General features: G+C 38.2%; 1 protein-coding gene across 4 annotated transcripts in view; it reads right to left on the reverse strand.

Annotated features, from left to right (window-relative positions):
• The window catches only part of TNPO1 (transportin 1), a 92949-nt gene that overhangs the window by 46067 nt on the left and 30103 nt on the right, over positions 1-16779 (reverse strand). The window contains exons 1-5 of one of the 4 annotated variants that reach the window (XM_082620476.1): positions 12241-12356; positions 11994-12107; positions 9139-9214; positions 4625-4774; positions 1622-1728 (exon numbers count right to left, since the gene is read on the reverse strand). In XM_082620476.1, coding sequence (XP_082476602.1) covers positions 1622-1728; positions 4625-4774; positions 9139-9214; positions 11994-12098 — 438 coding nt within the window. In that variant the 5' untranslated portion in view covers positions 12099-12107; positions 12241-12356. Of the gene's footprint in view, positions 1-1621; positions 1729-4624; positions 4775-9138; positions 9215-11374; positions 11770-11993; positions 12108-12240; positions 12357-16779 lie in introns of those variants that run through there. The other 3 variants (XM_082620475.1, XM_082620474.1, XM_082620473.1) reach the window with 3 other exon arrangements.

Here is a 16779-nt window from a genome sequence, read left to right on the forward strand (position 1 = left end):
ATGTAAAACTCTATGTTTACGTATAAGTGCATTTAACCATTGTACCACTTCTCTTTTTGAAGCACAAAAGGAGGTCTTAATTATCATCAAAAAATTATTTATATGTAAACCATTCATTGACAAAAGTTGTTAAAAGGGCAGGCAATTCAATTTTGCAATTTCCCCTACAACCACTTTACAACCAAGTGGCTTACCTACAGAGCTCCTGTACATAATATCTAACCTACCAGTTACCTCAACCACCTAATTTACTCTGCTTATAATTCTATCAGCAGCACCTTGGGACTTATTCTCTATACTACAGGTTAATTTAAGAATACTGTATGACTTAGTAGCTCCACAATTTCATGATTATCAGTTTAAACTTTTTATTCTTGGAAAGTGCTTGCTTAAAATTTTGGCTTCCTTTTATGTTATCATTATACCAAAGCACTATTTAAATTTTAATCAACTGTTACCTGATGGCTACATATTATTATTTTAGTTTTTCTGTAAACTTCCAAGGCATTACTAGAAAATGTATATATGAGAAAGCAAGATTGCTTTCTTTTTCTTTGAGGGAGGGAGAAGAGTGACTTTTTAAGACTCCTGTTTGCTAGCTTTCCCTCTCCCTGGTCCTCTCTTCCCCAAGTCGGATCTGGCAACAAAATGTTAAGTCAAAAAGACCACCTGATTCCTTTTTATTAGGTTATTTTTGTACCTGCCTTGCCTCCAAGCCTTGCTCTTTTTTGAGAGGGAGATAAGTCACTGCCTTAAGAGAGGCAAAACACCTAAAATGATTTCTATTTAAAACAGATTTCTATCCAAACTGGAAGCCTGCTAATGAAAGAGATGGTTAAGGTACTCATTAAGTGAGAAATTATAGGAAAACAAATCCATACAGATTCCCTTTCATCTCCCCAAATGGAAAGGTTGCTACTGATTTGATCAATGGCAAACAAGAGACTATAATTAATATATAATTAAAACTATACTACAGGGCTTCCCTGGTGGCGCAGTGGTTGAGAGTCCACCTGCCGATGCAGGGGACACGGGTTCGTACCCCGGTCCGGGAAGATCCCACATGCCACGGAGCGGCTGGGCCCGTGAACCATGGCCGCTGAGCCTGCGCGTCTGGAGCCTGTGCTCCGCAATGGGAGAGGCCACAACAGTGAGAGGCCTGCATACCGCAAAAAAACCCAAAAACCAAAAAACAACTATACTACATATACCTCAGACATACAATACAACAAGAGGCACAAAAACAACGTAGAGACACTGAAAATGTACCCACAGTCTGGGAATTGGGTAAATTTAATTAAGTCCATCTTCAAAAAATACGACTTCACCTGATTAAGCTTGACAATTGCTCTGCTGATTACATATACACACACCCAAGAATAGTTTTAAAATACAAAAAACTAAAGATATTTCTTTGTAGGAAATACAGTAAAGAGATTTTATAACTTAACGGTCTTTAAACAGTAAGATACACGATCACTAACATAAAACAAAAAGGTAACTTTAGGCTTCTAAGTTTTGAAGTTACATGTTTCAGAGGAATTATTTTTTCTCAATATTACTAATAGACATGAAAAGAAAAATAGAAAAGAAAAATTATATATGAAGCAAAAATCCTTACCTCACAAGTGTTGTAATCTTCAGAATCCAACAGGCTACAGAGTTTTGGTAAGAGGTCAGGCCAATTCTGCAATTCTCCCTTGGAGGCTATAGTTGTAATCAAAATACCTTGTAAAGAAAACACACCCCTTTAGGAAATCTGACTGCATTATGTTAGATACTGCCTTGTGAACCACCACAAGCCAATGTGAGTGCTCACGTTTGCACGTGCACACACACACACACACACACAGTTTAAATGTTCCAAATCAGTGTACGACTTGCAAACCATGTCAACAGTAACGTTCACCAAGGATCACTGTATCACCACAGTACATCTGTGGAAACCCCAACATAAATCAGATCCATTTCTAATCTTGCTTGCCAACACTTCACCCTCTTTGTATTTTTAACAAGTACCTGTACAAAAGACTACAACCTGCTCTTCTCCAACAATACCAAGAATAGTTCTACTAGTTAAAATTACCCCTATTTTATAAAAATTATATACAAAAGAGTAGAAAGAAATACACCAAAATGTTATTAGCAGCACTTATCACTGGGTGATGAGTATGAGTCTGTTAGATTCAAATAAAAACACATAAAAGAGATAACAGCTCTCTGACTTAACCTGGGATCAAAGACATGACTCAAGGCAGAGAGAGAGAAAGTAGATGAGCCATTAGCCCAGAACATTCCAAGGATGAATCACTGGCAAAGTGATCTTGGATCATGGAGGCACAGGCTGACTGATCATGTCACTCTGAATGGATTATTTCAACTGTGTTGTGTGGCTTAGCTGTAATAGCTAAGGATCATGCAAATACAGAAATATGTATGTAACACAAAAATTCTGTGTATTTTTCTCTGCCTTAGTAAATTTAATATTAGTAACATAATGTAATATGCCTGGTGATTACAGATCTTTTAGCACCTTAATTAAGAGTATAAACAGTAGGCAAATAATATGTAATTCAAAATACTACTCTGTAAAAAAAACTTAAAAGAAGAGAAAAAGTTCTCTCTTCATAGTTATTTTGAGAATTCAGTGAGACAGGCACACAAAATGCCAGGCATATAGTAAATACTCAATAATTATTATTGAACAGCAAATTCTACTGTCTGTGTATATAAATTCTCTTTGAGTTTTCCACTGTTAGTTTTGAGAAGGCTGCTCCCAATGGTAAAGAGTTAAAAAATGTAAAGAGTAAAGTTGTTAGCCAAGATTTACTCTCCACTAAAAAAATTAAATTATATGGTAAGGGTCTTAAAATGATAGCATTTTTAAGATATAACCCGTTCAATTAAGTGGCCTTCTGGTAAGATCAAAAAGCAGCGAGACTAATAGATCTGTTCCTTCTTGCCATGTATTCTTTCCTGAAGTTAAGACATGAAAGAATTGAGGGAAAGAGAAATTTCTGGATCTGCCTAAAGGAAACCAAACATGTCTTAAAACAAGCAATAATAAAAATTAAACACAAACTAAAACTCGGTACTAAGAGTCTGCTGACATTCATGACTTCTGCTGAGAGAATATTAAAGAATGTTGACAGACTGACAAATTCAAATTAATTTGACCCATATAATCTCATCCACTCTCAAAAAATATTCTAATGCCAACACAGTTGCAAAAAGTGAAAAACTGTAATTCTCAGAGGACTCAACAAAGACGGGAGTGAAAACTGATGTGCTTGGTAATACCTATTAAAATTTTAAATGTTTAAAACACACACTCTGACCCAGTAATACCACTTCTACGAATGAATTCTATAGAAACTTTCTCACCTGTGTATGAAATACATAAAAGGATGTTCACTGAAATAATAAAATTACAAACCATACATTCTTTAACAAGGAGAAACAATTTTACACCTCTCTAATGGATTACCACACAGTCACTGAAATGTGGTCCTTCCCAACACACTTCCCTGGCAAGATTTACCGTATGTACTGCTAAGATTAAAAAAAGTTTTAAAAGACTGGTATACACTGGTACACCATCCATTTTACCACTGTCAAGAGTCTGGTAGAAAATCAGGAGTATATGAGGGTCCATGAGAATACCCTAGGGAGACCCTTTCCTCAAATTATAAATGCCCTCTATCTATCCTATTTAAAATCAGTGTTAATAATGGCAATGTTTAATATTTGGAGGGAAGTTACAGAGCCTCTGCTTTTTGAGTAAGAGATGAACTGGGTACTTTTCAAACCTACCATGAGACAAAATATACAAAAGCAAATAACTTTTAATGAAAATGACTGACTCATTATGGAGGTTCTTAACTGAATTCCATTTAACCAACCTGCCAGATTAACAGAAGCTTTCCAGGTCCTTGTAAAACATAGCTGCTGAAACCCCATGGCATATGGAATCTACCCATTGGTGGGCTATTCTGCAGTACATGTCTATTTCTGCTTCTACCAGATGATGTGTGTGCTTACCCACAGTCAGTTGTATTGGCTCCCAAACCTACTTATTCCAGTTACTATAAACTAAGCATTTTAACACAGTCTTTCATAAAATGGTAGAAAGTTGTTCTTTCACTGAAAACAAGTTGAACACTGAAAAGACTCAAAAATTACTGTAATTAGGTACAGACAAGGCAAATATGAATTAAAAACAAGGCGGGGGATATAGTGAAAATCTAAGGTCCTACACGGAAGATGTTTTACAAAGAAGTTCTTCTTCACATGTAAAAGAAAGTGAAACTGGAAATTATACCCCATGTATGACACAAGGAAGACATAATTAAGGAACCCACAGAAGAAACAGTAGTTCTAGATTAATATCACTTGTTAATGCCCCACTGTAACCAACTTTGATTAAGCAACTACTAGTCTAGAACCTGGTCTCACTGGATTAAGAGAGCTTTTAGTAACATTATTTCAAAAGCAGTATTGAAGAATTTTCCCCATCACAATTCAACATGAAATGGACGATAAAAATTCCTATGGAAATGGTCTGTCATATCAGAAACCAACCCAGTTACAAACAGGACAAGCAAAATTGTAACAGATTACTTACCTACAGTAGCTCTAATCAAAGGAGAGGAGTCACCGATATTGTTTAAACATTCACTCTTAATAAAGTCTGTTACACCATTTGGGAAGTTCTGAAAGTGTGCTTTCACGTTATTCTTCAAAATTAGACCACTCAATGATCTTGTGGGTTCATCTGTAACAAAATAACAGCACTGAGTTTTAAAGTAGCTTTCATTTCAAAATATACCAAGAACGGTAACTTTAAAAATGTATTCAGAAACTGATTGTAACATTTCATTAATTTGCTATAACCAGGAAAAAAAAATACCATAAATGATTATCCAAGGATTAGCTCCATGATTTATAGTTCAGGGTTTCTCAACCTTGGCACTATTGACATTTTGGGCAAGGTAATTCTTTGTTGAGGAGTGCTGTCCTGTGCACTGTAAGATGTTTAGCAGTATCACCGGCCATAGGTGCCAGTATTGTGACAAGCAAGTTGTGACAAGCAAAAATGTTTCCAGATAATGTCAAATGTCTCATTGGGCAGTGGGGACACGCGCGCGTGCGTGTGCACGCGCACACACACACACACACACACAAAACTGCACCTGGTTGAGAACCACTGATTTAATTTAAGAGTTAATTTAGTTTATATATGGCCAATGTACTCAAGCTTTATTGGAACCTGATATAAACATCAAATTACAGATCTGAAAGTATTAGTCACTAAAGATATCCTATTAAAAAATTAAGTGGACAAAGAACATATGGGATCACCTTCACATACAAATAACTGCCGTTCATTTATATCATGTTTTTCACTTGCCTCTGAGCTAAAAAAAAAAGGGGTGGGGTGGGGTGGGGAGTAAAACAATATTTAAATTTCCGGAAGTTTTTAAAAAATACAATCTATGTAAAAGAAGTTTAATCCGTAGATAGTACTAAGAAATTTTCCAAGACCAATTTAATATTAGAATATAACCAATGCTTTAACAATTGGCCTCATCAGCAATATTAGCAACAGTTAACATTTTCTGAATGTTTATTAGGTACTAAACACTGCTAAGTGCTTTCCAAGTAGTTCGCATTTAATCCTCACAACCTCATGAGACAGGAATTATCTCCACTGCACAAACAAGGAAACTGAGGCCTTTGCCAAAAGTCACACAAGGCTACGAAGTGGGGAAGCCAAAACATCAACCTTAGGAGTCTGGCTCCAGAGCCTACACTTGATGCACGGTACAGGATCACCCTCCTCAAAGGGCTGGAAGACATGAACAGGTGGTGTATTGAACACAATATGCTGTTTCAGCACTACTGTTTTACATATTTTATTAAAAAATAAAACTACCCAAGCTTGTTCTAGTTAGTAGTATGCTCTCAAAGTCTGATTGGCATTGAAATCTTCAGGGGTACAGGACAGGGGGAGGCAAAAAGATAGTGTTTCTTTGCATATAAACCCCATTCAAGCCATCACAGCAATATAGCCTACGAGCTTTTTATGTCACCTTCTAAAAATTTCTTCCTGGTTTCAATTACCATCATTCAATCAGTAACTTATAATGAAACAAAAACACTTCTAAATTCTCTTGAAAGTTTAAAACTTCCATAAAATAAATGAAAAGATTTAATTAACTTTATAAATTTAACTTCGAGCAATAAGCTTTTTTCTTGTCAGCCATTAATAATTCAGTCGTAATTTTAAATGGCATGTGTATTTGTTTATAAGAAATACACTATATCATTTTTACAATTAAGATTACAAGATGAAGTTTTAAAAAAATCACGAGGTGCGGACTTCCCTGGTGGTGCAGTGGCTGAGAGTCCGCCTGCTGATGCAGGGGACACGGGTTCGAGCCCCGGTCTGGGAAGATCCCACATGCTGCGGAGTGGCTAGGCCTGTGAGCCATGGTCGCTGGGCCTGCGCTCCGCAACGGGAGAGGCCACAAGTGAGAGGCCCGTGTACCGCAAAAAAAAAAAAAAAAATTACGAGGTGAAATGATTTAAAATTAAAAACATAAAATATTTTATATCAAAATACTTATTTTAATTAAAAATATCCCCAGTCCCAAATTCATTTAGAAGAGCCAAAAATTAACCTTTTTAAAAAGACTACTAGGTCTCAATTCTCATCTGTAAAGTGAGGGAAGTAGATGACCTGATCACTGAGGTCTCTCCACATCTAAAATTTTACTCCATGATTCAGTGTAAACAAATTCACATGAGGAATGGCAAAAAGGTTCCTAAATAAATAAGCATTTTCATTTCAAGAATTTACTTATGTTCCTTCTCTAATATGAATGGCCACAATGCTAATTTTTTTAAATAGAAAACTAGATATAGAAAACTTGTGTCCCAAATGAATAAACACAGGAAGAAATACCAAGTATTACATAAAATCCTTTCCAACATTTTGTGGGTTTGTAATTAATAGGTCTTTTGGGAGGCAGTTACACACCCAACCTCTCTTGCTGCTATTTGAATTGTAAGTTTGTCTGCTTTTAAAAATACTTCTGATATATCCTCATAGCCCAAGAAAGTTTTAAGAAAGAGTATAATATTATACCTATCTTAATATTTGGAATTCAGGATGAGGACATGACAGAATAGATGACTTGGTGAAAACAAACTTAAAATTTTCAAGTTAAACAATATAGTTTAGAAAAATTCATTTATTAAATTTATTCACTTATTAAATCTTTAAGTCCTTATAGAATTATCTGATTACAACTACGATGTGGGAAAAATAAAATTTCTATGTTAAGAAATAACACATCACATTAAGGTATATTTATCAAACTAGGAATATTAATTGCTGAATGTAAAGATATGTTGAAGGACTTTCTAGTTTCTTAAAATTTAAATTTAGAAATTTAAAAAGTTTCTCTTGGGCTTCCCTGGTGGCGCAGTGGTTGAGAGTCTGCCTGCCGATGCAGGGGACACGGGTTCGTGCCCCGGTCTGGGAAGATCCCACATGCCGCGGAGTGGCTAGGCCCGTGAGCCATGGCCGCTGGGCCTGCGCGTCCGGAGCCTGTACTCCGCAATGGGAGGGGCCACAACAGTGAGAGGCCCACGTACCACAAAGAAAAAAAAAAAAAGTTTCTCTTGCATGCTTCAATCACAAATTAAAATCCCTAAAATTAACTAGAAAATTTGAAAATAATTCAAAATAAATCATTATATTGTGCATGAATTATTAAAATCTGAATAAATACAAGATTAGTGAGATTTTAAGGCCGTTAACCTACTCGCTAGTGCTTGGAGTTGAAACCTTATGGACGGTCTGGTAGGCTAACACAGGCATTTTATAGCTGAAAAAAGCAAGAGAGGTGAAATGAGTGTCAGAGTCTAAGACTTATTTCTCAACTCCAAGTGTAGTAGTTTTTACTAATTGCGCTATGGCTTCTGAAAGGGTATAGTGCTTTCATTTAGAGGCCAGTCAGTTGCTCAAAAAATACCTGAGTGCGATCTGGGCACCTGACAATGTTCCAGGAAGGGAATACTCAAATTAACTCTACAAAGAACACCTGTCACTACAATGTAAGCGCCACGAGGGCAGATTCTCATTTATTTTGTTCACTTTATTGCCCCTGAGCGAGCAAACTGCCTGGCAAAGAAGAGGTGCTCAATAAATATTTGTAAAATGAATAAAGTAGAGATGGACACATTATTTGTATTAGAAACAATCAAATGACCGTTTCATTTAAAAATCAGGCTGTTATAGGGGTAATTTAAAACTGTTGTAGAGAGCTTCCCTGGTGGCGCAGTGGTTGAGAGCCCACCTGCCGATGCAGGGGACATGGGTTTGTGCCCCGGTCCGGGAAGATCCTACGTGCCGCAGAGCGGCTGGGCCCGTGAGCCATGGTCACTGAGCCTGTGCGTCCAGAGCCTGTGCTCCGCAACGGGAGAGGCCACAACAGTGAGAGAGGCCCGCATACCGCAAAACAAAAAAACAAAAAAAACCTGTTGCAGAATAGTTAATGAAAAAGTTTCATGTATACTGTTAGAAGGTTTAAAAAAGTTACAGGAGTCTATAAATAGAATGATCCTTTTTCTGGTTAAAATTTAAAACAGTACATAGCCATATAAAGGAGTATAGAATTAAGAGATTAACAATTGTCTCTGAGTGATGGGATTATACATGACTTTTCATTTTGGTTATATGAACTTTTAATCATACAAATATGATCACACATATAGTCAGTTATTTAGCAAATCCTGCATTCAATCTGTGTATTAGAAGAAATCAATCTCTATGACATTCATGTAAAAGGACTGAAGCAAAACACCAAAGTAGACTTTGCAACATTCTTTTCATTTGCAAAGAATGAGTGAATTTATTACAAAAACACCCAATTAACAACTGAATGCTCATTAAGCATCCAAATGCTTAGAGTGATAGTAACTCTTTCATTCCACATGTTTAAAGCAAGTGGTTACTACAAAGTGAAATCCTTTGAAATAAGTAACTCTTCGTATATTTTAACACATCTCAAAGACAAAATTTGAAGTGTAAGAAACTTTTAAGTAGTTACCAACACAAACCCTACTTACCTTCAGATTTTAATTTTGTAAGAACAAAAATCAGGTAGTTGTTAAAGTCTGGATATTGATTGAGCTGTTCCAGTTTCTAGAACAAACAGTAGTTAAGGAAACTTCTCAGTGTAATCTAAGGAAGGAATTAGGCAGTTTTAACCTAAAATCAAGAATCTCTTTTGAGATTTTTAGCCTTGCATTTTTCCCAGCAAGAATAAAGTTATCTTATTAAAACCATTAATATGCTATTCCAAGAACACACCAATGGTTGTTAAACCTCTTAGGCGCTTTATGGCTGAAATATTAATATTTTACATCAATTATATTCAAGACAACATAAGCCAAGCTCCACCTTCAGCACAGGCGCATATCATATGAAAAAAATTTTCAAAACAATTTCTGTGATTTATTTGAACTTAAAAAAAAACCCTAATCAGAAAGGTATTTAAGTATAAAATAATGACAAAATGAAAAGCATCTCAAAGAAACAAAAACAAGTCTCTTAAAGATCACTTAGGGAAATTAACTTTATAAATCGCCTTTTAACTTAAAGTGCTTTTATTAGACTCATTTGTTCTTTAGAATTCAAAAAGTTAAGATAAAATGTTATTTATGTGGAAGTCTACATATCAAACCTTGTAACAGTCAGTATTATAAAATTACCACACTGCAACAGTTCTACAGTTCTGCCCCCATCCCCCAACAAGACCTAACATTTCCAGTGACACCTACGTGCAGGTATTTCATTCTGTTGGCAGGCAACAATGACATAATGCTCTACTATGTCGTTCTTCAAGCCCTCTAATCCCTAACATGCTTTTTAATAACACCACTAATTGTGTTTTATTAGACAGAATTTTCTCAATAGACCTAAATCTTTAAATTAAATCCACGATACACACTCTAGGCACACCATATTAGCTACTTATTATACACTAGAATACTCTCAGTGTTCAGTGCTCGGGACATAAATTAACTATCAAAATACATTTCTCTAGAAAAATTCCAAGGTGTACTTTCTTTGACCAAAAAAACCCTAGTGATTTCTTTCTATAGTGAACAGCCAAGATTAACAGCATGCTGATATGCTAATAATCTTTTATAAATATTTCCTGATAAGGTTCAATTTCTTAGGACTTGAGCTATCTATCCATAATAGTATAACAGTCTTTCTGAAAGTGCTCAAGCCTATACAGAAACAATAATTACATTCCTTCCCAAAGAAACATAAAAGAACAAGGTCATTATTAGGCACTCTGAAAATATAAAGTAGTGAGTATTTTAAAAATACTATTAACTTTTATCTACTGAAATTTAATTTGTTCCTCATGCCATACTATGCTCCAGGCACACAGAATAAACCGTAAATTTGATTCCTAGCGCACGCATAGTACTGAGCATATAAAAGGTACTTAATAAATATGTACTAAAACAAAAAATTATGACATACAGTGCTGTACAAGAAATTACAATGCAGTTTTGGGATTGGCTAATAAGAAATTAACTGTCACATAACACCTACAATTCATCAAATATCAACTTTTATCATTTCTACAGCTATGACAACACAAATTAAGACTGAGCCACAACGTTTCAAATACAAGCTCCAATACACCCCAAAACGACTATTCTTCCCTCAGTACTAGCAGTATACAAGCGAAATGGTTTAAAAAAAAAAAAAACCAAACCAAGTAGACCTAAATCATTAACACCTCCATTTTAGAATAAGCAGTATTAATTAACCAAAAGGCTAGATACTTACCTACTGAAAAGTTTTAAGTTACAGCAATGCAGTACTTCTTTGAGAAACTTATTTACCAGAACTTCTCAAGTAACTGTATTTAACTTAACGTTTAGTGTTTTAAATTTAAATACGTCCAAACTACGCCAAAAAAACTTACTTACCAAATTCCATACTAAGCAATTTCCCGTTTATTAACAATAAAAATTAAGTTTTTTTTTTTTTTTTTTGGCAAACAGCAGACTTAAGTTTCCTAAAGAATTAACTTCGGCTTAAAATAAGAGATAAAACGGTTATTTCTGATCGGGTGAATTTGTTTCCCTTATTGGATGCAGCAAGAGCTCTCCATTTGATCACAGTTTAGGGCACTGCAGAAAGCACACAGTAGGGGTTTTGCTTCTTCTCTTAAGCCTTTCTGCCTCTAAATCCGTAGTAATAGGACCAGCAAACTCGGTAAAGACTTGGTAATTGAGCAGACCGTCTTGAGCCAAAGATTTAAAAGGAAAATCTCACTTGGGAGGCAGGGAGCTCGCAACAGGTGTTGGCACGAACAGCCCCGGGGTGAGGCCTGAGACCCCTCACTTCTTGGTTTCCAGCCCTTCCGGGCAAGGGCCTGGCAGAAACCCCCGGCCCAACACCTAGGCAGTTCAAACCCCGCGCCAGCTCCACCCCACTCAGGCCGCCGATCTCCGCCGCATTTACTGCGCTCTGCCAGCCGCCCCCTCCGCGCATTGTGTGGGCCGAGGCGTCGGTCGGGGGTCCGCGCCGGCACCCGGCTGCTCCGCTCCCCACCCTCTCAGCCGGTCAGCGGCGGGCGGAGACGTGAAGGGCGACATGGGCGGCTGACTCACATGTCGCGATCGCGGGTGGCGGCCAGGAACCCCCAGCCTCCCGCGGGCCGGAAGCCGGCGGGCGCTGCGGCGCTCCGAACCGGAGGCACGAGGGCCGCGTGCGCGAGGCGGCGGGCAGGGGCGGCGGCGGGCGGGCCTCTCCTCACGGGCGGGCGGACGGAGGGCGGAGGGATCCGGGGAGCGGGAGGAGGGGGAGGGGCGGCGGGAGCCACCCGGCCGCCGAGAGCGGGCCCCGCGCGGGGCAAGCTGCGCGGGCGGCGGCGAGGCCTCGGAAAGGATACTTGTTGCACGGTTCTCTGGATGGTGGTATCGGGGGACTGGGACTCCTTCAGCAGCTGCAGGATTTGCTGAAGCCCTTGCTCGTCAGGTTTCCACTCATACTCCATCTTGGTTTGCTGCAAATAAAGCCAGACACAGGAAGAGACGGAGCAAATGTTACTCCCCGTACACAGGCCCGAGGGCTTCCCGCGCCGAGCTCCCCCCTCCTCCCCGCCAGAGCGACCCCTGCGCTCCCCGGACGCCTCGGACCTGCCTGGGGCGCCCCGAAAGAAGTCTCGGACGGTGAAACCCGGGGAAACTGATCCTAGCAGCTCGGCCGCCAATGTCTGCTGCTGTTGCCGCCGCGGCCGCCGAGCGCAAGGAGCCGACCAGACTGAGTCACCGCGAATTTGCAATCTGGCCCCTAGATCCGCTCACGGGAGCCCCCTGGGTCCTAGTGCCACGCAGTTTTCTCCAACCCAACTCTAGTTCCATCCAGATTATTACTGATTTAAGGGCTAATCAAAAATCAAGTCCTTATCAAAATCCCTGCGAAACACCTGAAGAGATCTGATTTTGGGTTTCAGTCATTGTAAGTTAACATGGTTAGTAATTAAGAATGACTGTAATAAGGAAAAAAGCCTGATAATTCCCCCGACAGCTCAACAATACTTAAGGAGAAGAAATAAAAATGTTTACATTTCAGTTTGATATATAAAACACTAAATACTAATATTTAGTCTAAAATATTAAAGATGCATTGCAATCACAACCCACACTTCGATAAACACTACATGTTGCATTTATATTTGCATAATTTGACCGAAAAATGCATCCTTTCATAAACTTCAACTTTTGAACTCTTTACGTGAAATAAACTCCACCTGAAATAACCGCATTTCACAACTTATGACTTTGGGCTGAAGAAACACAACAAAAATAACGCAATTTTACAACTGGATAGTGTTTAATTCTATTAACGTGTTTTCACATATATTTTCTCATTTTATTATCACTCAGACCGGAGGAAGTATTATTTGCCCCCATGTGGCAACTATGGAGCAAAAGGATCAGAGGAAATTACAACAGTTAATTAGTTAAGATTGGGAGGACAATATAGGTTTCTTAAACTACCATGAGTTGCATCTGCTACAATCAATGGAAATTATCGTATCAATGACAGTTTCTTTAAAACTAAATGCTTAAACAAAAACAAAACTTAAGTATCAGGCATGAATTATTGTAAAAATCAAACTGAATTTGCTGAAGGAGAGGATTTTTTCATATGGATCTACTACTACTTGATGGTTTGACAGCTGAATTTAGTCCCTTTCTAGCAGGAGTCCCTTCCTAGCAGGGGTTACAAAAAATTACCTGACCTTACAGTACCTCTCTAGTTAGCAGTGTTTTTCTTCTTCTTTTTTTTTTTTTTTTTTTTTTTTTGCGGTACGTGGGCCTCTCACCGCCGTGGCCCCTCCCGTCGCGGAGCACAGGCTCCAGACGCGCAGGCCCAGCGGCCATGGCTCACAGGCCCAGCCGCTCCGTGGCATGTGGGATCCTCCCAGACCGGGTCACGAACCCGCGTCCCCTGCATCGGCAGGCGGACTCCCAACCACTGCGCCACCAGGGAAGCCCCTAAGGTTCTTTTTTTTTGCGGTACGCGGGCCTCTCACTGTTGTGGCCTCTCCCGTTGCGGAGCACAGGCTCCGGACGCGCGGGCTCAGCGGCCATGGCTCAGGGGCCCAGCCGCTCCGCGGCATGTGGGATCTTCCCGGACTGGGGCACGAACCCGTGTCCCCTGCATTGGCAGGCGGACTCTCAACCACTCCGCCACCAGGGAAGCCCGTTTTTCTATTTTTAAAAAACCTTTTCCTCTCTCCTTCTTCACCTTTATTTTCTGCTTAATATCCTGTAATCTGGCTTTGCTCACCAAATTCTACCAACTTCCTAAATGACCCAACCCCCAAACAAAACCCCCCAAAACAAAAATGATATCTGGACATAATATCTATTAATAATATTGTAGTGTTTTTATTCCAGTCTTCATTCTGTGTGTTTATATATTTTATAATAATGGGATTGTCTTGTTTCTTGGCCAACTCCATATATCATTAAATATTAAAAGTATTTTTAAAAGAAGTATTCCATTGTATTGACATGCCATAATTTTAATAAACTTTTAATTGATATAATATATACAATAACCTGTACAAATCATAAGCATACAACTAGATGGATTTTTATAAAGTGAATACCTGTGAATACCTGTGTGACCAACATCCACATCAAGATAAAGATTATTACCAGTACCAAGGTTTCTCTTGTACCCATTCTCGGTCATCAACCCATGCCATAATCCCTATTATAATTTCTATCACTATAGACCTCTCCCCTTTCCCTCTTGACTATTTTACTTCAGAAACTTCAAAAAAACTTTACAAAAACAATATTACAACAAATCAAACAACGTGGTTGTATAAAATAGTTAATTCAATTCCATCACTAAGCTTACCTCCCTGACAGAATCAGTTTTAACAGTTTGATATGAATCCTTCTACACCTTTCTCTATTCTCAAACATACACATAGTTCTGGTTTGTTTTTTAGGATCATGCCACATACTACACTCTATTAACTAAAAACTTTAAAACACATAATATCGCATGGCCATCATTCCAGGCCACTACATATAGATTTAACTTTTCACTTTTTAATAGATGCACATTGGTCTTTAGAATGGATAGAACATAACTTGTTCAACTATTTCCTGATTGGCTTCCAGGTTGCCTCTACCTTTTTGTGACTACAAACAAGGCAAAAAACATCCTTGTACTAATGTCCCCCTACCCAGTAATGGCAACCCAGTGCGATTATTAGGTCAAAAGTATGTGTATTTAAAAATTTCTAATAGTTATTACCAGGTTACTTTCCAAAAACACTTGCAATCCACACTCACCAATAATATGTTTCCCATATATCCACCAGCGCGTTCTTTTAATTTTGGTTAATCTAATGAGTGAACATTTTAAATTTCTCCTGTTCCTGGACGGGGGAGGGAGTGGGTGAAGAGGGGGTGAGGAACCTTAAAGTCTGAGCCTTAGTTATGAGTTGAGCTGCTACCATGCATATTCCACCTGTTGAGGTGACAACTGGATACCTACTTAACTCCTTAGCTGCCTTTCTGAAAAAGAAACTAATGCCAGGGGCCAAGAGCAGCCAAGTCCAAAAGATACCTTCATCATACCTATCCTGAGGATGGCTGCCCCATATCATCACCATGCTTCCTTCTTTATCCCTGCATCAAATAAACAGAATTCTTTTTCTTTTTGAATAGCTTAGTATTAAGAACATTTAATGTGTTCAGCCTATGATGATGAGATAGGAAGAATTGAGATAAACTGTTCCCTCACACCTTACTCAAGTTATCTGGAACAAAAGGCTCTCAAAAATATTTCATTGTTAATTGCTTGATAAGAGATCTCAGGCCACTTTGAACTTCTATACCACATTTTTTAATTGTGGTAAAATATACATAATATAAAATTTAGCATTTTAACCATTTAAAGTGTACAGTTCAGTGGCATTAAGTACATTTTCATTGCTGTACAACCATTGCCACCTCTATCTCCAGAACTTACCACATTTTAATAGCCATTAAAATTAGGAAGAATCTTATCCTAGGGTAGCCAGAGATATCGCAGGGTTATTTACATGTCTGAAGTACTTCAAGCTAACCAAGCACACCAGAATTATGAGGTAGAAATCATTTACTTAAACAGTAAACTACATCTATATTAATTAAATAGAATATTAAGATTAATATTAAATTTTCTTAAAATAGTTACTATTCTTTTTGCACATTGAAGACTTAGAAATGTTTCAGAAAAGGGAAATAGCACTTCAAATTTTTCTCTTTTAGAGTACACAAATCATGCTGATTGGCCCATGACATTCAATGGTAAGTCCCTGCTCCGCCACAAAAGGCATTTCAATAAGCCAAGACAGTTATTTGAACTATCTATTCAGAAGCTGGCACCAGAATAAAAAGCTTGCAAGAGGTAAGTTACTGTAAGATAACATCTTGGCCTTCAGAAGACTAAAACTTACTCTAGTCCTAAACTGTTAAGAACTTGAATTTACATTAAAAATTTGAATTTACTAGAGTTTATGAGAGGTAAAGAAGCCAGACTGGTTGAAGTAAAGATAAGGCAGACAGAAGGTCTGAACTCAACCAACCTAAATTTAAATCCTAGTTCTTTCACTTAGTAGCAGTGAAAATCTGGGCAAGTTAATTAATCTCTCTGAGCCTCAGTTTCCCAACTATAAAATGAGAACATACTGACTCTGTAATAGGATTATAGATACTTGCCTGGCATACAGTATGGTTTGAAATTTAGTGGCTTTGTTTGTTACATCAATCAATGATTCTCTGCTGCCTGCAAGATGAAATCTAACTTCCTTTTCATGGAAGAGGCTCTTCATGATCTGGTCCATCACCTCCAGGGACAGCTTTATCTCTTACAACTCAACCTCTAACTTTTATGCTCCAGCAATACCAGCTGTGCCTCTCATACCTCTGAGCCTTTGAATAGGGACTTCCTGTCTGGAGTGAACTCTTTAAATTTGACCATTTGGCAAACTCCATCTCACTCTTCAGAGATATGCTCTTCTACTCAGTTTCCAAGTGTTTACTGAGAGTCGTCCTTGGCACTATGATTGGTATTGGATACTACTATTTCTCTTCTGTAACATTATTGTAGGACCTCCCCACAAGACTTAAGTATTTTTTTCATTACAAATCTATAGTTTA

This window comes from Mesoplodon mirus (assembly GCF_964341445.2).
Source record: "Mesoplodon mirus genome assembly, chromosome: 5".
Taxonomy (NCBI): domain Eukaryota; kingdom Metazoa; phylum Chordata; class Mammalia; order Artiodactyla; family Ziphiidae; genus Mesoplodon; species Mesoplodon mirus.